Raw genomic sequence first — 23,453 nt, 5'->3', positions numbered from 1 at the left:
TAGTGGCTGTGCGTTGGGCGTAAGTTGCATGCTTTTGACTATGACGGTTGCCACAGCATCGCGTGGACCATTATTTTAGTCGAGGTTAGCTAAGAAATGCAGCATAACCATAAAGGTACTAAGTACTCCTTACGTTAACAACTTTCTTTCTCGTCGTCTATGTCGTCTATGAGTATCTAGGAGTTGCGGATAAGCAGAAATGCGAGATGGATGTTGTAAACAAAGGGGGATCCAGATGTTCGTCAACAAAGAAGTGGAGCAGCGCGGCTAATTGGCGGGAACGGGCGCTTATTACTTAACCAGCCCGGCGAGCTTAAGTTCGACACCGCAGGGTTAACTCCATCAACTGGACAAGTGGCAGGTCCGCCGACATCTAACCGCACCCACGGCCTAACGAACGGCTGTTTGATTCCTCTGTTATATCGCTCGATGGTGACCTAATTTTATATTTTGCTTCCAATTTCCCGCCTGAGTTCTGGTCAATTGGCCGGGACCGCAGTTGCCCATCTTCTACCACCATGATAACGCTGGGCCTAGGATCGCTTTGCGCAGAGTGCGTAAGCGTAATCAAGGATATTCCTCTGTCGCTGCTTTTTGGTCTTTTACTCTCTTGTTGTATGGGACTTTTCAGCCTGGTAAGCCTTGCTTGATCCGCCGGTTATCAGTTAAAGCCACGTTGTAACTAACCAAGATGTTCCGTTAGGTCTACCTCCTCCTTTTGATCCTAGCGCCTGCTCCGCGAGCTCCATTTCCTGAGGAAAAGAAATACAAAGCGATTTTAGAAGATGGGAGTCTTTCTAAGGACCAGCAACTACCTTGCTGGCATGATAAGATCAACCTGGATACGTACAAACAGTCGGACCTCGAGGAACCCACCTTGTTCATGTCTGTCGTGATACCAGCGTATAATGAGGAAAAGCGACTCCCTGGGATGTTGGAAGAGACTGTTAGCTATTTACAACGCGCGTACGGAACACCAGAGCGAACGGACCAGGTAGAGAAAACAAAAACTACCAGCTTGCAGGACGGCGATCTTGGAGACACGAGACTTCGACACAATGCCAACGGCAAAACAGGATCAACCGCTGGCAAGGACTCTGCCGTGCCCTTGAAAGGCTGGGAGATATTGATTGTCTCTGACGGATCGACCGACAATACCGTGGAGACGGCACTGGCCTTCGCCAAAGACCACCAGCTGTCCGCTCATCCCAAGGGTCATGCAGGGCCATGGACCCCAAAAATAAAAGAAGGTGTTAAGATACCAGCCGGGAGTATACGGGTTATTGAGTTGACCCAGAACAGGGGTAAAGGTGGCGCAGTGATTCACGGAATGAGACATGTTCGAGGACAATATGCCATATTCGCGGACGCTGACGGGGCCAGCAATTTCAACGACTTAGGCAAATTGGTGGAAGCATGTGAGAAGATGGAGGATCCAAACCGCCGTGTAGTTGCTGTCGGGTCGAGAGCGCATTTGGTAGGAAGTGATGTGGTCGTCAAGGTAAGTGTCGACAATATACTTGTGGCTTTATTCCATTCAACATGAGATATAATGTAACATCAGCTAACGTTCCTCAAGCGATCCAAACTACGGAACTTTCTGATGCACTCTTTCCATTTAGCGCTCCGCCTCCTTACGCCACCGGCAACAGCCAGAATTAACGACACTCAGTGTGGCTTTAAACTCTTTTCCCGGGCAAGTCTGCCATACATTATACCCTATATGCACTCAGAAGGCTGGATCTTCGACGTTGAAATGCTCATGTTAGCTGAATTTGCCAACATCCCCGTCGCTGAAGTGCCTATCGGATGGAAAGAGGTATCAGGCAGTAAGTTGAGCGTCGTCTGGGATAGTCTGGGCATGGCTTATGGGCTTGCTATACTTCGAGCCGCGTGGGGTTTTGGCGTCTATACACGGGCTGGAAACTGAGCTTATCTTTTTGAATATTCATACATTTATACTTCTTAGACTGTACATCATTTGCATTTAAGCTGCTATTCTAGCTGGAGAAGAGTTAACTACCATTGATAGTACAATGGAAGCTAAGTTGGGAACTGCGGAGCTGTTTTGAAGACGATCGCTAGAATTTGCTCTACTTTATATAGTTACCCATAGTTCCCGCCGCCGCCGAGAGATACCCGTGTCCGCCTGATCCCACCCACTGATGTATTTCCAAACCGACTAATCAATAAAAGCCATTCCTCCCAAAAGCCCCAATGTAGTTGAAAATATGCCAGAGATCCAACGTTGGGTAGCCAACAGATAAAAAAGAAACAATAGAGCAGAAGTGCGTCTGACTGCGTTGCTCTGGGTATATGTACGGTGACGTAAAAAAATAACATCTTCGGAATCATGTCTACCGTCTGAAAGGCCGTGAAATATAATTGTACAGTCGTTTTGGGTGGAGCCATTGGTAGAGTAAGTGTGGGTTATGTCGGTATAAAGAGATGTATGAAGATATGGCTGACGATGAAACAGCAGTGTAGACAAGGGTGTTCCAGAAACCTTGTAGGGGGAGCACAAGGGAGGCGATGTATGTCAAGACGTTGCTTGGTTTGTTTGGTTCTACAAATGAGTAGACACGGTTTAGCGATGCAGGTACCTATCGGTAATTGTTAGAAAAATGATAAAGAAGAGGCAAAGTTGGTTTGAGAAGCAAGGGGAATGGCGGGGTACTCACCCAGGTGACGAGCAGAGAGCAGAAGAAGAGAAGAGCGAATTTCGAATAAGCCCATGCAGCGCTCTGTCGTTCCCATGAGGCCTTGCGGATGCGGTACTTATCACCAGTTGTGCCACGTATTCCGGCTAAGCTCTGGCTGTTCCCTGGTGCATGTTCGATGTCTATTTCATCCCGTGTTCCTCCAAGTTCAGGGCCGTGTGTGGTATGTCGGGGTGACGCCGGAGGGAAGTAAGCTGGTTCAAGGTCATCACCTAGATGATCTTGCCGAAGCGCCGGTTCTGGCCAATTTTCCAGGTGGTATGTGTCTTGTTTTGGTTGCTTTTTTTGCTGATGCTGCCGGTCTGTATGTTGACCGACTTTCTGAGCGTGTTGCTGGAGGCCAGGGCTGATATCATGTTCGGCGTAGCTTGAGGCATCGGTCACCCCAGCAGTGGTCGACTCAACACCCGACAAGGTAAGACTGATGTTGCGCAGGCGTTGAATGTCTCTGCGGCTGGCGAGGATGAACCTGGCACTGTATAGGTAGATGCCGAGAGTGATCAGGATGGTGGTCCAGATGGGTCCGTAGACGCCTCCGATTCGGAGGACCGACCACTCCGGTCTAATCCAACACCAAAGCTAGCAAAATGAATAAAATTAGCATTTTTTGCCAATACCGCCGATTATCTCTAGGCAAGCTTACAGTCGCATCTCCATAAACCTTCCCTTTCTCCTCATTTTTGATAAAGAGGAAGGCAAAAGCGGGTATGAAGGGAAACAGGTAGCATATGACCATGTACTTCCACTCCAGCTTCCGTAACTCTGCGGTGCTATATCGATGGAACAGGGTCAAGTAGACATTGCAGGCCATACAGAACGCCCAAAGAGCATCGGCGACATGGAACCTTTACTCCATGAAACAAATTAGCATCCAACATGGTCCTCACGAAGGAAGTGGTTCGAAGAGGGAGTCATACCATTGAATGAAGAGAGCTTGCCACTGACAGAGAGCGCTGTCCTCGCCCGCAACGATGCCAGATCTTGATGTGGCCGTGGCACAGATACCGAGTAGATTCCCCCATGTTGCGAAGAAGATGAGGCGGTTGACGGGCGTTCTGAAGCGGCGGCTGGCGACGAAGGTGAGGATGACGAAGAGGCAGCCGACGAGAGAGATCGTCGAGCTCACCCGTTCAGTGATGTGCAGCACATGCAGTTGTCGCTCGGTGAATGGCATCGGTCTTCGCTCATGGTCATCTAGTCAGTCAAGTCAAGCCGTTGGAGATGATTTTGACGTTTGTCGGGCTGAGAGTCGGACACGCAGAGATGAGGTGTCCAGCGTCCAGGCAAGGCTCTGGCTGTGTCTTTAGAGGGTGGGAGAGTAACCTCTCAGCCGTGCGGGTATCCTGCGCCTGGCTGCGTCCGGTCCTAGGTAGTTATATATATATATGTACTCCGTATATATATATATATATATACACACAGCTAGTGAGTTACTCGACGCCATCTCACCCGCCAGCCGCTTGCATCACTTCGCCTTTTTGCCTGCCTCTCGGTTTCATCTCATCTTCGTCCTTTTTCCATGTGCCCGGGGCGGATGCTCCGTCACGTGTCAGACTCCATGGATGGCATCAAGTTTGTTCTTCCTCAGCAAAATGCAAACCTGCATATAATGTGAGATTTCGCCGGCCGAAGCGAAAACGAAATCGACCAAAAAGAAAGCAGCAAAGTAAAAAAGTGACCAAGAAGAATCGGACCCCATATTATGTGGTCGGGTGGTTGGTATCAGATAGCGCGATCCGCTGTGGCGTGTCTTGTTGATCGCGATGCATGTCACTTATCACTGTTATTGGGCCAAGCGAAGGAGGTTGAGCAGTCTCTTCGACCTCTCCCTTGTAGCGGCTGGCAGGGGTATTTGTGCTGCAGCGGCAGAGGTACTCCGTACAACGCTGCTGTTGCTACTGTTGCTGCTGTTACCTGCTGCTGCAGTTACTCAGGAGAAGTGACCCCTGTCAGGCCAGCCAGCTGCGTATCCGGGGAGAAGGAGCCGTCGCCTTGATCGATGCACTATTGATGCAGGGCAGAGTGAGAACGTATTATATTATCTGCGTGTCTCTTGGTCCCCTTTCTCACCCGTCGTCTGCGCCCGCGTCGTCTTCATCATCTTCGTCTTCGTCTTCGTCTTCGTCTTCGTCCCTGCGTCTGGCTGTCTCGTCGTCTGCATCTCCCTTTTTTTTTTAGGGTTAGCCCCTTTTCAGAAGGGAAAAAGTTGCCGAGGTTCGAGTCCCGTGATCTCGGCCGGAAGAACAAACTTCCGCTTATCGTATCGGGTTCGATCCGCCCGCTATTTTTTTCTATGGCGGGACTTTTTAGTCGTAGATCCCGCCCGATGCCTGATAGTCCTCCGTAGTTATCTGGTCTTTGTTGGCTTGCTGACGGCGATGCTGAATTGCTTACATTGAAGATGCAGTCGGTAGAGCCTTGTTGAAGGGGAGACGGCGATTGATTCGAGTCTACATGCCGTCGATGCCTTTGGATACGTGGGATTGTGCTGTCTGTTTGGTCAGTGGGCGCTGTGGTCAGCCGTCGGCGCGCCTAATCCTTCGATCATCACCTCCATCAGCGACTGCTGCGTCCTCGATATCCGACGATACGTCCTGAAAAAGACGCCCGCCAGAAAGCCACTGCGCTTATTAGGACTGGATGGGCTGATAGTTTATATTCACTAGTTGATGCTTGATCTTACCCAACATCTCCTGACGCCTACATAACACCAGATGTTGTCTCTGCACCGTTAAGAACCAGCCGTTAGCCGCTAGCCAGTTGAGACGCACACACAAGCACAACAAAGAGGAATCGAGAGAGAGACGGTGAAGAAAATAGTCTCTCCAAATACGATATCCGACACCATCCGACTAGTCTATATAAGTCTCCGCCTCGAGGTGGTGGTCAAGGTCACCTACCCATGAACCTAGCCCCGGCGGACCAATCTCCTATACGATACCATCACAACCACTCACTCCCGCCTTTACCGCTACCAGACGACAACAGCGGTCTACAGGCCTACATTGAACAGTCGCGAGCGGCCCTACAGAGCCAGCGTGCCAGTTTCGAATGTGAGCGCTTTGCATTTGGCGAGGAACGTAAATTGTGGAGTCAGGAGCGGGAACTACTCAAGTCGAGGATAGCGAGTCTCGAGAAACATATCAACTGCACCCATGTGGACATGTCTACCGTCGAGCCTGTAAGCCAGGCCGGCAACTCTTCTTCTGCCAGCTTACGAGTCTGGGAGGGCTCAAGGCCGACAGGAAAACCGACAAGGAGGTTTCTGGACGGGACAGCAACAGCAGGACCCCTTGCACCAGCAGCGCATGATCCCCCTTTTCTCCAGGTCGATGATCACCTCGCTTCTGGTAGATCGCCGTCTCTAGATGAGGCGCTCTCCCCCAGAACCCAGCCGGTTGACCGAGCACACCATGTCGCCATTCCTGTGGAGTTGGTAGACAGCAGCCTGGACGGCATCACACTCAAATCAACTGGCCTGCCTCCCAATGTTGCCGCCAAGCTAACCTCCCCTCCTCTCTCAACCCCAAACGTTTCCTCTCCACGACAGCCAGGCACCGCCTTCACCGCCGCTGTGGAAAGTGAATCGCGGGCCCATTACCGGACCCATGATGGCTGTGATGCTGCGACCCTTCAGACCGCTCTTCCGGACGCCGGCCCTGCTGCTACTTCTTCCGAGCCCACTGTCCAAGCGCCCGTGCAGCGCCCCCGACTAACGACACATACGACAGACGAGCAACCTAAATTCACACCAGATGCGGACTCACCTGAGCACACTTATGCAGAGGACGAAGCCGACGAGGACCCGGAACTTACCGGCCCGCTTATGCTCCGGAATGATGAGGAGCACGATTTAGACTTCCTCGAAGCGCTTGACAAGAAGTTGCTGATGGAGGCCAAGAAGGCTGTTTCAACCAATCCTGCATTATCTGACTCCGATGCTCTGTCTGATGCGGCGAATCCCCAGTCGGAACCTGAGCCGGAGATTCGGTTCAAGAAGAGTACCAACTTCGGCACAGCCTTTGGCTCGACGCAGCAACATATAGCATGAAATACCCCATGCCCCATGCTGCAGTCATCTCAGTCTGTCCGTGCGTCTGCTTGGCTACGATGCTTGATTTTACCTGACCTTCTCCCTTTTTCGCTTTCTTTCCATTAAGTTAGTCAACTAACTACTCGATTGGATAATTGCATATGTTGATCATGTTCTGTGCTGAATGAGCGAACAAGCAAGCAGGCATTCCTCCATAGTATTCTCTTATCCTCCTCATCCCCCCTCCTCACCCCTTGTCATCTTTCACTCACTTCTCTCCTATCCATTTATTCAGTCCCAGTTCTTACAGCGTCTTGTATGCAGCATTTGGAGTTCGTTTTTGTACCAGGGACTGGCGGGCACAAATTATCATGAAGGGCAGGGATACCCGCGAATGTACATATCATAATAGCATTTATCTAATTACTACCTCTAGTTATTTCCTTCCTTTCCCTTTTGAAGGGACTTTCCGTTGCTTTAGTAGACACAGAACCGGGATATATACTCTACATTGCAAATATCACACACATCCTTGTTAATCACGATTCGATATCGTGCTATTTATTTATGATAATCTCCATTCCCTTATGTCGAGATATAAAAAAGATCCCCAAGGCAATCCATTATCCTCCCGGACGCTAAAAGCGCCTCACGTGACACTCTTCCCGGGACCCCTGCTCATCTGATTAGCCGCGCTGCTGCCTGGGCGTCAAGAAACCAACAACTACAACATCTCCCCTCCCTCCATCGCTGCCTGGGAGCGGTTGATGCCATGGCTCAAGTTGTGGCCTTTTACACTAGTAACACATGCTAGTACCCTTATATTTCTGATATCATATAACTAAAGATATTAACGGCGGGTCGTATTGCATTCAAGATGTCCAGTCCTCCAGACTACCGTGCTCTTTACCTGCAGGAGAGAGAGGAGAGAAGACGGGCGGAGGAAGAACGGGATCGAGAGAGGGAACGGACTCGTAATACGACCTTCTTGGAGTTCCTTGGTCTCTGTCATCATCTCTTCTCCGTCCCATTACGAGTTGGGATACCACATCTCTCTACCAAGGGATCTATCAACCGTCCAATAGGGAAGGCTTGTCCTTTGCAATTTTTAAAATGGGATAGCTGTGATGCTGAACAGCAGAGGATTTATAATTCTGTCTGCACCTATCTACAACCTTTCGGAGAACCTGCACCGCGGCTCTTTGCCTCGCGTCATGCTTTAGACCACTTTGGGGAAGTTTTCAGGGCCAGGGCATTAAGCAGTGAGAAAGACCTAGAAGGATACGAAAGATTTGGGGTCGAAGATCATGTTCACAAAATCATATCCGAACTCTGCAAGATACCAGGTGCTCAGGAGGAATTCGATTTGGGCGATGGAGTCTGGTTTGACAATCATGGGAATGACCTTGACTCAACCGGCGATAATACCCGTGATCTGGATTCAGATGGATACCCTTCGAGACCGGACCAGTTCTGCATCCATCGAGTCAACGGTCAGTCGACCCATCTTCTGACCACGGTTGAATACAAACCACCTCATAAACTCTCTGTCGAAAATCTCCGTTGCGCTCTGAAAAATCCCATTAATTTCTGGGAAGAAATAGTCAACGTTGACTCGGTTCCGAAGGAAGGTAAGGACAAGTTAGTCCATAATGCATATGTGCTGACTGGTTCGGCCATTGTGCAAGAATACCATGTCATGCTTCAGGAGGGCCTTGAATATTCCTACTTGACTAATGGGTTAGCCGTGGTGTTGCTGCGGGTTCCACGGGATACGCCTGAAGTCGTATACTACCATATGTGTGAACCAAACGAAGACATCAAACCCGCAACTGCTCATTTACAAAAGCCATTGACCACCATTGCACGGGTTCTCTGTCTCTGTCTGATGAGCTTTCGCTCGCCAATCCGTGACCAGACATGGCGACAATTTGCAAGGGCACGGGTACCAGAATGGACGACGAGTTTTGACCATACACGCTCCCAAATTCCAGACGAAGAACTGCGGCAAAATCCACCTGACTCAGAATATACTTCGTCGGAGAGTGTAGGTGCCCCTACTATCTCTGAATATATGCCATCATCATCTTCCTTTGAAGAAGTTGCTGGAGAGAGCCAGATATTGACTCGGGCTAGTACCCGATCTCGAGCTCAGTGCAGGCCTAATACAGAGGGAAGCAGTGATCCTCCAGATGCCGATGAAGACCCTGATGCTGGACCCAGCGGGCGCAAACGTGGCTTTAGTGAATTGACAACGTCTTCGTCATCCCAGTCAGCACAGTCGCCGCGTCAGACGACGGGCTCTCGACAAACTGGAGGCAGTCCTTATCAGCACAATGCCCAATTCTGTACCCAGAAATGTCTTCTTGGACTAAAGCAAGGGGACAAACTAGATGAGAACTGTCCAAACGTGGCTCTTCACAGAAAGAATGGGGACGGTGATCACCACCTCATCGATGCTAAAACCCTAGTTCAATTAATCAACGAGCAGCTGGATAAGAACCTTGACATTGACTGCACTCCCATGGGAAATTGCGGAGAATGCGGAGCCACAGGGGCGCCCTTTAAAATCACCTGTACTGAATACGGGTATACTGTCGTTGGCAAAGGAACCACCACTCATCTCTGGGGGGTGGTCTCGCGCGAAGCAGAAATATACCGTTTCCTAAAGCAAGCCCAAGGCTCAGCAATACCAGTCTTTCTTGGTACCATTGACCTTGCCATGACATACTACCTGCATGGGGCTGGAAGGATCCGACACATGCTGCTCATGGGCTGGGCAGGTGAACATATTGACGAAGAAAATGTCGATAGGACCGTTAGACGAGAAGTTTCAAAGTCAAAGAAAGAGATTCGTTCTCTAGGGTTATTGCACGGGGATCTTCGATGGCAGAATATCCTGTGGAACGCCGAGCTCAATAGGGCGCTTATTATTGACTTTGATGCGTCCCAGATGGACCCACGGCTAGCGAAGAAGCAGCCGAAGCAACTTAAGCGCAAACCATCTAGGCCAAAGGGTGCTTTATCCGAAAAGATTAATCATGGAGAAGTGAAGAGTGAGCGGAAACGACTTCGTGTGCTTTGATAGCCACTGTAGTCAGGAACGAGGAATGCTGAGCGGATAGTTTTGGATACCCATACAGGATATATATATATGGACATTTTTGCCTGGATATTTTTAATGATTTGATTAGAATTGAGAACTAATCTAGAGAGTGGTTTAAATCAAGTATTTGCGTTCTGAAGACATCATCAAGGCAGATATTTAAAGGCACTGCCTGCCTAAATAGGGGAATGCAATGCAAACAACGAGGAGATCTCAAAAAGTTCAATCAAATGAAACCAAGTCAAAAGGGACAAAATGTAAAAAAGAAAAGAAAAGCACCAACCCCATTCACTCCCGGCCAAGTAGATAAAACGAGAAGCAAAGTTGAAACGAGCCTAAACTCCCATGGTGAAATCGTGTTCGATGCCCGGCGTGACGCTGGCGATGAACTTGAGGAAAACAACCAGGTACTGATCAACCCGGATCGCAACCTCTTGGTCTGCCTCATCATCCCCTTCATGCTCTAGCACCTCCCACTCGTCTCCCGCACTACTGCTCCCACCCTTAGACTTATCTTCGCCAGAGACCTTCAGTTTCTCCGTATCATCCACAAGGCCCTCTAGGCCAGCTTCAACCTTGTCCTTGCCCTCCTTGGAGCGCTTCGACTGTTTCTCACGACGGATTTTCAGCGCAGCATCGGCACGGTCGAGCAGGACTTTCATCACACTTGCGTGCTTGCAAGGGTGGACGCTAGCCATCTTCACACCCCCGTCGAAAAAGGGGAAGTCTTCTAGCGTGACTGTCTTGTCCTTATAGTCGCCTACTATATCCTCCATCATCAGGTGGGGAGGCAGTGGTTCTGATACGGCGGCGTAGCCGGATAGATAGAGGCGAGGGGTCTTGTAGTATGGGGTATAAGTTATGTAAAGTGAGTATGTTCGCAGGGGACTAGATAGACAGGTTAGCAATAAGAAGCATATATCTTGAGCGAAGTATAAGAACGGTTAAGACTCACGCATTCTTCCCGCCCTTCTGAGCTGGTTCTCGAATGATAGCTTCCTCATCGTCCTCTTCATCGTCCATATCAGGAATCTCTTCATCCTCTTCTTCTTTCTCAGCTACGTTCCCCGAGTCATCCACTGTCCTGACGTCCTTTGCATGCGTCTCACCGGCGCCCTCATCGCCACCTGTATTTAACCACCCGTCGTCATCACCGTCTCCGCCTGCGCCAGAAGACTCTCCCAGTTCGCCTTGTATTATGATATCCGCAGCCTTGCCAGCGAAGTTCTCGTCTAGTCGGCGGTTACATGGTACCCCGCGGGTGACGAGGAACTGCTTCTCCTCCGGCAAGTAGGAGACTCGTTTTGACGGCGACGACGCGGCGGACCACGACCAGGTAGGGAACTTGTAGACGAGGTAATCTCCGGCGCGCACGAACTCTTCAGGCGTCACTTGGCCGGTATTTCTGAAGGTAGAGACGTTTGAGATGGGGGCCAGACGGTCCCGGATATCGTTTAGTTTGGAACGGATAACGTTCATCCTGACGAGTTATCTTGCTCTTCTTGCTCTTCTTGTTCTAGATTTCCAGAAAAGATATGTGGCTTGTAGATGTTGTAGATGTGTGTATGTTACAGAGTTGCCTGGCGGTTGCAGGGTGCCGTTTGACTGTCGTGCAGTTAGATGGTGGTGGTGGTGCCTGGCGAAGGCGCTTGACAGGGTGGGATGATCTCTATGACGTTTTTCACGTGCTTGGCGGCTTTCTTAAGAGGTCTCTAGACGGTCATATATCATTTATCCGCTAGGAGGACATGCATATATATCTACAGCTGCTTAGACGATGATAAGTTTGTGGTCATTTCTTTATCGTACATGGGCCTCTGGTGACTCTTGGGGTGTCGGCTGGCCGGCCTGTTTGCTGCTAGACCCGCTTTAATCAAGGTAGTTTACCAAGGTCTTGAGACGGGACCTGAGTACTCCTTTAGGGAGCTCCTCTTGAAAGCATCCGTTTGACAGTTCTGCTCGGTGGTGTTTTCTTTGAGCTGTTGCAGATGCTCTGTATGTCACTGTTTAAATCAGGACTCTCTCTCTCTCTCTCGTAGGTGAATAAAAGCATTCTTCCCGAGGCGACAGCGGTGGTAGACCATGGGCAGGTGGCATCACGACTCAGCGGAAGCGGCCTGCTGACGTCTAGATGCCTCTCTCTCAACGCCGCCAACGGTCAAGGGAACAACTTTGCCCTTCCAGTACTCATGTTCAGCCCTAGCAAACCCATCCATGCTCCTCATGGCGACAACTAGGAATCCCAGCTCCTCTCGATCAACGTCAAACACCTCCCACCACTCACTGTCAACGATCTTGACCCCTTGCTCCCTCGCAGCGAGGTAGATAGCGGCCACAGCCAGCGCATTCGGCTGGTGAGTTAGATATAGGATCTGAGGCGAGAACAAGGCGGCGTTGAGATGTGCGAAGGTACGCGCAGCCACGGAGGAAGAGGACACCTTGAGAGTCTGCAGGTAAGTCAGGGCGATGGTATGCGGTAGAACGACCCTTGTGTGAAAGGAAGCGGTGCGTAGGACGGCCGACTCGATCTTCATCAGGTTCTGGCGTTCAATCTGGTATGAGCCTTCGGACAGGTAATAGCTCTCTGGCTCGGGCTGTTCGGGAGCTCCCTCTGGGTTGACGAAGGGTAGAGGCGAGGCTGTAGGGGAGAGTAGATACGTGTACACGTTGAGCACCGAGCGAGGCGATACGGGGTAAAAAGAGAGCTTCGCCGTCATGTACAGCGCTGCGGCCGATACATCCTGTCAAGGTCGTTAGTTATAACAAACACCGTAACGGCTGAAAAGTGAAATGGGGCGCACCTTTGCAGAGTAGACTGCCAGACTGCCTCCCTCAGGACCGACCCAGAACCGTGTAAAGACGACTATCGCCTGGGCAATGACATCCTGCGGCAGCTGAAGCAGCACTCCAGCAGCCTGCGTGAGCCTGACGCCCGCATATCGAACGGACCTCTCGAGCTCCCCGGGCACTCCGTCCAGCGACGAGGAGGAGTGTTCCAGCTGCGCCGGAGAGGCGAGGGCGTTTGACAGGTGGCCCAGCTCGCTCTCTGCGCCCGACATGACTTCCTGCGCCGTGTTCATGCCGCTGTATCAGCCAGCAGCCAACATGTCGACGTCAAGATCTATCTCTCTTGTAAGAAAAGAGCCAACACATGCGCCTTCCACTCATCAGCCACCGGCGCCCTTCCGCCTTCCACCAGAAAGTCCTTGATGGTCTAGTGGTCATGATTTCCGCTTGTCAACTTCGCTGAGTAAGCCGAGTAACAAGCGCGGGAGACCGGGGTTCGATTCCCCGTCAGGGAGTTCTTTTTTTCGTTCTTTTTTTTTTTCGTCTTTATTTATTTTTTTGTTATTTCATCTTCTTCCATTCTCAACTGCATTTGAATCTCACCTGGTGCAAAGGATCAGCCATGGCCCTGAACTCGGCAGCGCTGACAGATCAGCCGACCCTCGGTGTCTCATGGCCGTTGCAGAAAATGGATGCCTTAAAGGCAGACAGTCCCCGTGTCGCGCATGCGCCGGGCGAATAGCAGCGCTTGCCGTCTGGTTGGCGGCTGGCAAATACAAGTTAATGATCAAACCGTCGCGGATGCATGCACCCGCCGCTGCCCTATAGGATCCTCCGCATACCTCGCATCCCATCGGTGTCCGGCCGTGTCCAACCTCAGCCTTGGACCGGGCTTACTTAACTAAGGGATAGGCATGAGCTATGACATCCGTGCATTAAGGTTATTTTCATCCAGGTTATTAATGCCTAGATATTGATTTGATACCCCGTCTAGATCGTGGCAAAGGACAAGGCCAGTCGCGGCGATGACCAAGCAATGCTCTTTAATTCAGCCGTGTAGAGACGGAAACATATGGCAGCCTTGACTATTAATTGGTAGCCGTGGTGGTGGCTATCAGTGGCAACCTTGCATTCTTGTTTGAAAAGGGGGTGGGCAGTTACTCCATAGGGCGTGAGATCGTTTGCTCTTTGGAAGGTAACCGTTATGTCGGTGAAGGAAGCGTATCGACCTGTCGAATGACTGTCCAAACTAACGTCACACAATGCAGAGAGGAAAGCGGTCAAACGCCGGGAAGATGCACACTCCAGCATATGCATGCATGAGGTGATCGTTTGAGAGAGCAAGGTGGATATTAGCCAATGAATGAACGAACGTATGATGCAGCGGCCCGAACACGACTTCATATATATCTAGCAGTGGTTATATGTACATATCGAGTCATATCCTATATACAAATTTCCGAGAAAAAAAAAAAAAAAAAAAAGGCAAGACGACGACGTTGGTAGTAGATATGAAAGTAAAACGTAATGTTGAATAGAGCAAGTAGAAAACGGCACGACCAATTTTCAAACATACGTGGCCATACAAACTCGGAGTGACTCAAGAGTAGCCTCCCAACGCTAAGAAACGACGACATAGAAAGAGTTATAGAAGTTGTAGATAGGATAAATAGAAACATGGGTGAGAGAGAAGGGAAAAGAGAAGGAACAAGGGCCGATCCCGGATGTTGGTATGGAGATTAGCGAAATTAATGAGATATGAGACCTCATGGCCCCCTATCCCAGTAGAAGGTCAGCTAGTACCTGTAGTTTCGACCAGGTTGCTTTTGAATATTCCAATTTTTCGATTGTCATTTTTTGCCGGCTTTTTTGTAACGTTGTGACAAGACTTATGCGGTTGCCTCAGAAAGCACCTCAGCGGCCTTCCTAAAGAAAGGGACTCGCTCCGAGTACCGTTCAAGCTGCGGAACAAGATCCTTTATCTTGAACCGTCGCTGGGAGGAGTCATATGTAAACCATCGGTCCATCTGCCTCACCGTGTTACCGACCCAACTCAAACAGATGCAAAAAAGAGAAAAACGGGAAAGGGAAAGGATGTACTTACGGAAGCAAGCCTGCATCCGAGCCACAGACACCTCTCGGCCCTGACAAATGCAGTATGAGCAAGCTCCAGCATCCGCTCTTCGTCCTCCGGCAGCTCCGTATTAACAAAGTGTCCGTCAGGGAAGTAGAGTCTTGTCCAGGCCAGGCCGCGCAGGTCAAAGTCTTCAGGAAGATAGTACTTGACGCCCACATCCCTGGACTCAGGGAGCGGGAACTCATCACTAGCGATCTTGGACTCGCTTACACGGTGGCGGTTAAGGGTATTAAGGAAAGTAACTAGATCGCGGAAGGGGACAAGGGGTTCAAAAACAAGCATTGCCTCTGGGGCAAGAGAAAGGGTAAATAGAAAGGCGAGAGAGACGTGAATTGCTGGGAGGACGTTTTTATCACCTATTTGGCGGAGTAGGAGGGAGAACGTATGCATAGACTGGTAGATAGTATAGTGGAGAGGGCTAAGGGAGGAACTAAATCTCGTGCTGGATGATGTAGGAATAGTGTTAACCAGAGAGATAAGGGGCTCTGATTGGGTACAGGTACTCCAGTAAGCTCTTGCGGAGGGGACTCTGCATTCAACTGGTGTTGCTATAGCTGTGGTATATAGACCCGTTAACGTCTTACCCATTTCTGGGACTAGGGCGTTATCATTGATAAAAAGCATAGCAAAGTTGGAGCAGGAGATATGGACTCCTTGTCCGCGGAAGTTGTCTCCCATCCGGCCTATATGTTGAGGCAGGCAGGAGAAGAACTGCAGGGTGTGCTCGAAGTAGGAGTGGACTGACTCCTTCTTGAATATAATGCCGTGTGCCTTGACGAAAGAGGCCAGTGTTAGTGGGTGACGAGTTTGCTGCTTGGGGCGGGCATGCTTGTGTAGCTTTTGCTGCTGCTGCTGCTGCTGCTGCTGCTGTGGCTGTTGTTGCTGCTGCTGTTGCTGTTGCTGTTGCTGTTGCTGTGGCTGCTGCTGCTGCGGCTGCTGTTCTTCTTCCAGCAGCGGGTTGAATAGCAGCAAGATACTTTCCCTCGAGCTGGCAAAGGGCTCAACACAGACCAGGGACTTGGTATAGTAGAATAGCTGGGCCAGGATATAGGGTCTGGCCAGGACAGCAGAGTGGTGCTGAATCCGGCCAACATTAGGCCCCTTATCTGCTGCCATTCGATACCAGTACCTAGCTACCTCAGCCCAGTTCTCGCGGTTTTGTAGATCAACCTCTTCCACTGCCATCTGATACCTAGCCAGATCGCCAAGGCACTCTATCCAGATATTTGCAAAAGTAGGCACACTCTCGAGCAAGAGAGTCATCATAGAATAGGCAGTATAGATAAAGGATATCATATGTTCCAGAGAACCCGGCAGTCTGTGCCTTAGTAGCTCCAAAAAGGAATGCACCCCATGCCTCCACATCCGAGCAGGCATCCCATACTCCGTGGCCAGCTTCCGCAGTCTCTCTGTGGCAGAAGGGTGCTGGGAAGCCAGGAAGAAGTCGTGGTGTTCATGCAGCAGAGTCCTGTGGATAGCTATCAGGGCCTTCCACTGGTCATTATTCAGTTCCGTCCTGCTATTGAGCTGCTGCATGTCAATCTCAACACACTTCTTCTCGACGACGACGAGCCCAGAGTAGATGCCCTGCACCTCGACAATGAGCTGGTCTTCAGCGATCTGCCTGGTCTCTGGCTGCAGAAAGAGGTCTGGAGAGCAGGGAATGCTGTGTGGTAGGGACTCATCATGACCACTGGCCTCTTCATCTTCTCCCACCTGTTCATCAATTCCATCGTCGTCATCTTCATCGTCCAGATCGTCATCTATAGCTTGATCCATGAACCCGTCGTCAGCAGTGGCAGGCCTGGTCTGGAAAAAGACACCGCCTCTTTCGACCGTGTGAGGGTGCGAGTGAGAGCACCGCTTCGAAGACGGCAGCCCACGCTGTCCGTCCGGCTTGCCGTCACCATTACCATCTTCATCGGCGTCTCGCTCGGAAGCAGGACGCTTCTTCGGCGTGGTATTACATTGGCTGCTTTGGTGGTGCTGTTGGTCCCGGGGGCTGGCCAGGTTGGACTTGGACTGCCGCCGACTGCGTGCCTTGGGAGTGAGCTCCTGGAGATTCAGCTTCTGCAGAGCCGAAGCATCCGGCGAGCGAGTCCTAGCTGCCGCCGCCGTCAGCGAGTCCTCCTCCAGTCCGGTGGTCCGGGAGGCTGAGACCGAGCCCGGGGCTGAGGCTGAGGCGAGGGGGGATGGCGAAGGTGACGGGGACGGGGATGACCTGGGGACAGCCAACCAGCACAAGTTAGACAGACTATGAAACAGGCAGAGACACCAGGGCGAAGCTAGACAGACGCTTACTGTTCAACTTTGTCGAAGCTTGACCATGACGTCCCGCGCGGCGACTGGGCGGCTGCAGGCTTATTTTGGTCCGGGTGGTGGTGGTGGTGGTGGTTTTGATGACGCTGCCGGTGGTCGAGATCTACGCGTACCATGATAGGCGAAGCTGCGGACAGAGCATGCCAGGACAGACAGACAGAGAGACAGACAGACAGGGCTCTCGACCGAACTAACCAGAGCTCAGCGGCAGCAGCAGAAGCCAGAAAGGAGAGATAGGGCTCGGGTTAGGTCTTGAAGGCCTGCCATCCATCATGCTGGCGATGGGTATCGGTAATAAATAACCAAGTGGATGGGCTCATATCTCTCAGCGGCTGCAGGACTTATGCTTGCTGCCTGCGAGCCAGAAAAAGCAAATTACACCAACAGATCGCTAACTCAATATTCTAGGGGCTGACTGTCGTTATCAACAGTCTAGACGGCGCCCTGGTTTGTTTGTCGTGTGCGCTGGTGTCTCCAGTGAGAGCCCCTGGTGGGCAGCCGGGGCAGTCGTTGATATCTATCTCCCTGCCAGTCTTCGGTCTACAGCATAACTACAGAAGCGCCCTTACAAAACAACCTGCTATGCGGAGTATACACAGTTAGGCGGAATCACATAACTATTAGTGTGAGTTACGGTTACCGCATGCATGCTACTCTACTTGATGGCCTGCAGCCGCGCTTCCGCCTGGTTCCCGGACATCCCTGGCCTGCATAGGGGCAGTGCAAAAGAAGCAAAGTGACACGGCATTAACTATTTCATAGGACCAAGATACGGGGTTGTCTGTGGTCACTAATGTCTCCTGAATGTGCCTGTTTCAAGGGCGATTCTGTCTCAAATGGTATGGTATTCTCGTAGTAACTCCCTCTCTACTCGGTTATTAATAGACTGGTTCGCAGGCATATAGCCTTGTCATAACTCGTTAACGTCTACTCCGTACGGAGTACTGCTTTGAAAATCACAAAGGATCCTATCCCATCTCACAAGGTCATGTTTTGGCTGCCTTGAAGCTGTGGGCGCCCGCATAATTGCCCGGAAGGGGCATGTCCAAGCAGAGGCTCACTTTGGACAGCAGACAAGCCACTCTCATAGACATTCCTCTATAGGCCATATTGGCTGACCGGCAAAGGTCATGCAATACAGCGGCTGGCAGATGGTGGTCTCTACGGTAACTAGGTGGTTCTCTCTTGTCTACCAAGGTGATCAGGCCATGGCAGGTGATACGAAGCGGGTGCAGCTTACACAAAGGCAGAGAGGACAGACTAGGCATATATAGAAAAGAGCAGCGGGAAAGAGGGGATTGTTGATTGCTCTTCTACGACAGTTACATACAGGGTATATCTATGGCATTAGATAGCTTGACTGTCGGGACCGGAGCCGGAACCGAGGCTGAGGGGGAGAGAAGAGAGAAGCCGTCCATTAGTTAACTAGTTATCGTGACATTAAGCCAGGCTACCTCGGGGAGCTACATGCTTAGCTAGACAACTGGAATAAACTAGATGAATCATGCCGATCGAAGTTGGCGGGTGCACAGCAACTGAAACAGAGAACAGGTACAGACAGGTCTTTGAGAAAGGGGGTCAAGATGCAAGGTACATACAAGTGCTCTAGGGCGGGGAAAAAAGGCAGGGAGTAGGGGGGAAAGGGGCATAGTGTATGTAGTTAACGAGTTCAAAGGTCCAACGCGGAAAGAGAGAAGCTAGATTCCAGCCAAAGTAAACTCCGTTTGGTTGCAAAGTCGTGTATTCGTTTAGATGCGATGGAACGGCCCGGAATGCGTGATTGAAAAAGTGATATGCAAGGTTGTCATGCGAGCGAGAAGAACGATCATGCCTAAAGTGATGCGATGATACTCGGAGAGAGAGAGAGAGAGAGAGAGAGAGAGAATAGGTTGAGTTGACGTCAGAAGGGCGAAAAAAAGGCAGACAGGCAAAGACCGTTCGGTTAATTAATTTTAACTACGTCTGCGGCTAGGAGATGAATATCCGAAGCTGCAGATGGGAAAAGTCAGCCATTGGTTACATCTTGCATAGAAAACATGGGAAAGGGCGGAGGCTTACTCTCTGTTTAATTGTCGTTCGACACACGGGACAAGCTGGCGGCGGCGCTGGACGGCCAATTTGCCCCGGCTTCGCAAGGATATGCTGCTCTGCACACCATCTGCAGAGAACAGCGTGACCGCAGGGGATAAGTGCGGTGTCAACGAGCTGGGTCATGCACACCTTGCATTCCATATTGACCGTCAGGTTAGCTGAATCCTTGGGCTCCGGGCGGCCATCGATCTCGACATCCAGCCCTATCATTGGTGCTGGCAGGCGGACGTTGGTAGATGTTTGTCCAGGTTGCCCCCGGCGTTGGTACTGGCGGAGCATTTGGAGACGTTGATCTGTGCTCATGGTTCTCGCAAGCCCTCTGTCCATAGCGGCCAGGTAGTTGGAAAGGTACTGCGGGTTGAGGATGTTGTCGCTGGTGTAACGAGGTCTGTAGCTGGGAAAAACAGGCTCCTGAGACTGCTGGAGACTGGAAGTAGCGGTGTTGGCAGCAGCAGATGACGCTGCTGGATTAAGCTGTGGTTGAGAACCACTAGCTGTAGATGGCTGCTGGGTAGACGATGCAGGAGATACACGCAGAGTTCTCATACGGACTCGGCGTTGAGTCAGGCCATCGCTGCCTACCTGTCCCTGGTGAGGAGCAGACTCATGCTCGGAAGAGGCCATGTCTTGGGCACTACGGCGACGCTGGGCCGGAGTTGTTGGCATCCCTGATGAAGAAGGGTTCATCGAGTAGCCGAACGTCTCAGAGTCCTGGCCCTGGTTCTGGTTCTGACCCTGACTCTGGCCTTGGTTCTGGTCCGGATCCTGATCCTGATCTTGATCCTGATCCTGGTCTTGATCTTGCATTTCTGATTCCTGGCGCGGGTCTGGAGAGGAGCTAAAGTCCATGGCCGACCCCATAATCTCACGTATGTCACCAGCAGATAATCGGGTGCCCGCTGACCCCAATGGAAGGGCGGGTCTGGTATCCTGGTGAGCTTGCTGGGGCGTTGTAGGCGATGCAGCGGAGAATGCAGGTGACGCTCCTGGCTCCTGGCTTGCCTGTCTCTGCGCGAGCTGCTGTCCCAGTAGGATATCATGGTCGTAGTCAGACCGCCCTGCTTGGGTACTGGCGATAGCATCCTGATATCCAGCCATGAAGTGGTTGAAGTTCTGGTTGGTATCATTCACATCAGGTACGGATGGCGAGTAGAAGCCAGGAACGGGCTCTGCGAGACTGGCCAAGTCAGACGAACTGGATCCCTGCAGTCTGGCCAGGCTCTCATAGTTGAAACCGCCGCTGTGGACGGTGTTGATGGCGTTGGTATTAGCAGTGGTATTATTAGCATTGGTATTGGCACTGCTGCTGTTGCTGCCAGCACCATCGTTCTGCCGTCTTGCATACGGCACCAGGTAGCCGGCTAATGCATAGGTATCAATATGTCAGCTTGACTATCTCGCTTGATTTTTTTAAATTTGCTTTTCAGGGCGTCTTACTCGTCACCTGGGGGTTTGCTCGCTGTCTACTCTGAGGAGAAGACAGGCCGTGCTGGAAGCTGCCAGGATACGCTTCCATGGACTGGTGTCTGGACCTGGTGGTGCCTGACCCGTAGCCAGGCTGGCCGTAGTTGGGCGGCATGCCGCTGCCGTCTGAGTAGCCAGCCGAGCCTCTGTTGCTCGAGGTGAGCCACTGCAGGCGGTCGGCCTGGTCCAGGGCCTGCGGACTCACGGGGGCGTTTTCTGGAAAGGGCCAGTTTAGCATTGGCTCTTCAGAGCGTCTGCGAAGAGGCGGACGGAGACGGGCAGGGGGGGGAGGAGGAGGAGGCATCTTTGCTCTTTGCGGTTCCGGACTGGGGAGAAGGCAGAGATGCGCGTGCAGAGACAAGCAAGAGAGAACAGTCCGGACCAAGATAGGGTAGACACGATTGTGGGTAGAAGTGTAGTGAAGGGGGTGAAAGAAATAAAAGGGGCAGAGAGAGAATGTGTGTGTGTGTGTGTGTGTGTGTGTGTGTGTGTGTGTGTGTGTGTGAGTGTGATATTGATATGTCCTGGCCAGAAGCAGGACAGGAGAGACAAGACAGCTGGTGAATCCAAGCAAGAAAGATATCAGACAAACTAAAAGAGGACAGGCAGGCAGTCCACCCCCTTTTTAGCGCCCTTTTTATATTATATCAAGAAAACAGGGAGGACATGGTGATAGCAGGTGATAGCAAAGGTGAATACAGAGAAGATTCAGGGACATTTGACTGACCACTAGAGGCTGGGTGATGGCGACGGTGGTAATTGACACGGCGCTCTACTTCCGGGATATCCAACAGAGGGCCCTCGACGGCAGGATAACGGGGATACGATGGTAACAGAGGCGGAGGCGGAGACGACAGGCTGGCCCTTCGAGGTGGTATATCAGACAGGCGCTGGGGCAGACAGGCAGAGCGCTTGCGAGTTCCAGGACGGCCAGGCTGCGCGGCTAGACACGACATGACGGGTATCGAGCATCCAGCAACATCCACATAAACACTCCTTTTCTCTTCTTCAACGGCACTCGGGAAGGGCGAGATCTAGATGTTCAAAAAGTACACGGCCTTAGCGAGGGTATGTATATGTATATATATCTATATTTGTTTATGGATATACGGTCCAGAGGTCCTCCCCCAAGGTCCCTTGCAGAAGACGAGAAAGGCGCATGTCCGAGTCCAGCAGATCAGGGAGTCACAGTGAAACAGGCCGGCAGGGCGAAGAGATAAAACGGAGGAAGAGAGAGATATAGAGAGGGAGAGCACCAACCGATCCTGACGCTGCCGTTGACGCTGACGCTGACGTTTGATATTAGCTAGTTATACTCCTGCTGTGGTGACGACCATGGGTGTCACCACCATCAGACACATCGAGAAGACGGACAGACGGACGCAGAGAGAGAAGATGAGAATGGAAAGAATAAAATGGTAGCTATTCTAGAGAGAATAGCAGTCTATTCAGCGCGGCGAGGGAGATACACAGTACGGATAGGGACAGGATATATAGGCTGTGGTATCAGGTCCCGACGGCGGTTTAGCTGATATCTGGCTGTTCTTTCGGCCACAAACCACACGATACGAAGATCAACCGCTTAAGCTAGTTAACTACCAGCCAGGGGGGGAAGAAGGGAGAAGAGGAGGAAGCAAAAAGGAAGAAGAGAAAAGAGAGAAGAAGACGCCGAAGAGAGACGGCGGCCTTTATAAAAACGATGCTCAGGCGAAGATGATTGAAGGCAAAGGCCTCCTCACATGACGGAAGACGCAAACGAGGACGCAAGCAGATGAACAGAGCCAGAGACGAGAGACTCCAGACAAGCCCTCTGACATCAGGATAAGTTACCTCAGGGCGAGAAAGCAAGAAAAGAAAAAGAACTTGCCGGACCCAGATGGCGGACGAAGATGGCCCCGAAAGCTGATCCAGGAGGCGAGCAAGCTAAACGGTGAACGAGAGGACGAGACACCACCTCCTAGGAGCCAGCCAACTCTCCAACAGTCTCTGGCTAACGCAGGCAAGGGGCGGGGGATGGCGCAGGACGGCGAAGAAAGAGGCACAAGCAGCAGCACCAGTTAGAGGGATGAGAAGCGAAGAAGCAACGAGATACTGATCCATGACCTTGAAGATCAGAGAGGCTGCTGGCTGGTTGGAACCAACATCTCCCTCTCGCTTCTTCGTTCCATCCTCCTGTCTTTCTGCTGCTGCTTCTGGCCCTGCCAGAGGATGACCAACCCCGAATCTGAATCCCAGTTGGTCCAGATGGACGAGACAAGAGTGTTGCATCGGCTGTACAGGAGGATCCGATTTGCTCATGGAACAAGGGAGACCGAGACCTGGTGGCTGGGATCTACCGTCTCTGGCCATCAAAATTATGCATCACACACACAACAACCTGCATCCATACATACATACATCACAAAAAAAAAAAACGAACTCCAAAGACAGTTAGTTACCGAGCAACTGAGTTGCGCCTGTCAGGGCAAGCAAAACTGGAATCTGATCGAATCGAGGCCGAGAACGAGATGACAGCATCAACCAGGTTTTCAGCCGCTGAGGCTGCCAGCTCGAACAAGATACAGCATGCCCTTCGACTCGGCTCGTCCCTTTGCCACATGATATCATGAAGCCGACCAGATGCGAACAGACAGCGTTTTCTCCAGCAAGGAAGAGCCCGCTCTCGCATCTCATTCTCCACGCCTGCCCGGGGTGTCGTTAATTCCGTAGCTACATAGCACGGGGTATTATTACACAACAGCCAACGGGGGCCCCATGGAGAAGTCAACGAAGTAGCTACATAGCTAGCGAGTCAAC

At 51.4% G+C, this 23,453-nt stretch overlaps 10 protein-coding genes across 10 annotated transcripts; 4 read left to right on the top strand and 6 right to left on the bottom strand.

Moving 5' to 3' along the window:
* Nucleotides 1-518: 518 nt before the first annotated feature.
* ARB_07101 (uncharacterized protein) lies at nt 519-1,930 on the top strand (the record flags this gene model as incomplete). Its single annotated transcript, XM_003014493.1, has 3 exons — nt 519-635; nt 704-1,501; nt 1,565-1,930. 3 exons carry the CDS (start codon nt 519-521, stop codon nt 1,928-1,930), a joined length of 1,281 nt encoding a protein of 426 aa, XP_003014539.1.
* A 673-nt stretch (nt 1,931-2,603) lies between these two features.
* Nucleotides 2,604-3,894, bottom strand: ARB_07100 (cAMP receptor-like protein, putative; the record flags this gene model as incomplete). The annotated part of the gene is made up of 3 exons (XM_003014492.1): nt 2,604-3,299; nt 3,364-3,490; nt 3,638-3,894. The coding sequence occupies 3 exons, from the start codon at nt 3,892-3,894 to the stop codon at nt 2,604-2,606; spliced, it is 1,080 nt and encodes a 359-aa protein (XP_003014538.1).
* A 1,728-nt stretch (nt 3,895-5,622) lies between these two features.
* On the top strand, nt 5,623-6,771 carry ARB_07099 (uncharacterized protein; the record flags this gene model as incomplete). The annotated part of the gene is made up of 1 exon (XM_003014491.1): nt 5,623-6,771. One exon carries the CDS (start codon nt 5,623-5,625, stop codon nt 6,769-6,771), a length of 1,149 nt encoding a protein of 382 aa, XP_003014537.1.
* Nucleotides 6,772-7,630: 859 nt separating this feature from the next.
* Nucleotides 7,631-9,838, top strand: ARB_07098 (uncharacterized protein; the record flags this gene model as incomplete). The annotated part of the gene is made up of 1 exon (XM_003014490.1): nt 7,631-9,838. The coding sequence occupies one exon, from the start codon at nt 7,631-7,633 to the stop codon at nt 9,836-9,838; it is 2,208 nt and encodes a 735-aa protein (XP_003014536.1).
* Nucleotides 9,839-10,194: 356 nt separating this feature from the next.
* Nucleotides 10,195-11,338, bottom strand: ARB_07097 (uncharacterized protein; the record flags this gene model as incomplete). Its single annotated transcript, XM_003014489.1, has 2 exons — nt 10,195-10,747; nt 10,815-11,338. The coding sequence occupies 2 exons, from the start codon at nt 11,336-11,338 to the stop codon at nt 10,195-10,197; spliced, it is 1,077 nt and encodes a 358-aa protein (XP_003014535.1).
* A 617-nt stretch (nt 11,339-11,955) lies between these two features.
* Nucleotides 11,956-12,939, bottom strand: ARB_07096 (uncharacterized protein; the record flags this gene model as incomplete). Its single annotated transcript, XM_003014488.1, has 2 exons — nt 11,956-12,600; nt 12,661-12,939. The coding sequence occupies 2 exons, from the start codon at nt 12,937-12,939 to the stop codon at nt 11,956-11,958; spliced, it is 924 nt and encodes a 307-aa protein (XP_003014534.1).
* A 1,596-nt stretch (nt 12,940-14,535) lies between these two features.
* On the bottom strand, nt 14,536-17,244 carry ARB_07095 (uncharacterized protein; the record flags this gene model as incomplete). Its single annotated transcript, XM_003014487.1, has 3 exons — nt 14,536-14,673; nt 14,751-17,037; nt 17,216-17,244. 3 exons carry the CDS (start codon nt 17,242-17,244, stop codon nt 14,536-14,538), a joined length of 2,454 nt encoding a protein of 817 aa, XP_003014533.1.
* A 1,912-nt stretch (nt 17,245-19,156) lies between these two features.
* On the bottom strand, nt 19,157-20,961 carry ARB_07094 (C3HC4 finger protein; the record flags this gene model as incomplete). The annotated part of the gene is made up of 3 exons (XM_003014486.1): nt 19,157-19,249; nt 19,323-20,554; nt 20,631-20,961. 3 exons carry the CDS (start codon nt 20,959-20,961, stop codon nt 19,157-19,159), a joined length of 1,656 nt encoding a protein of 551 aa, XP_003014532.1.
* A 1,111-nt stretch (nt 20,962-22,072) lies between these two features.
* Nucleotides 22,073-22,400, top strand: ARB_07093 (uncharacterized protein; the record flags this gene model as incomplete). Its single annotated transcript, XM_003014485.1, has 2 exons — nt 22,073-22,129; nt 22,155-22,400. 2 exons carry the CDS (start codon nt 22,073-22,075, stop codon nt 22,398-22,400), a joined length of 303 nt encoding a protein of 100 aa, XP_003014531.1.
* A 180-nt stretch (nt 22,401-22,580) lies between these two features.
* Nucleotides 22,581-23,006, bottom strand: ARB_07092 (uncharacterized protein; the record flags this gene model as incomplete). Its single annotated transcript, XM_003014484.1, has 1 exon — nt 22,581-23,006. One exon carries the CDS (start codon nt 23,004-23,006, stop codon nt 22,581-22,583), a length of 426 nt encoding a protein of 141 aa, XP_003014530.1.
* Between the last annotated feature and the right edge of the window lie 447 nt (nt 23,007-23,453).

The sequence above is a fragment of the Trichophyton benhamiae genome, assembly GCF_000151125.1.
Source record: "Trichophyton benhamiae CBS 112371 chromosome Unknown Abenha-G-c-176a04.f1, whole genome shotgun sequence".
Lineage (NCBI taxonomy): Eukaryota > Fungi > Ascomycota > Eurotiomycetes > Onygenales > Arthrodermataceae > Trichophyton > Trichophyton benhamiae.
Note: the sequence above shows the minus strand (reverse complement) of the source record. Positions and strands in the feature narration are given on the sequence as shown.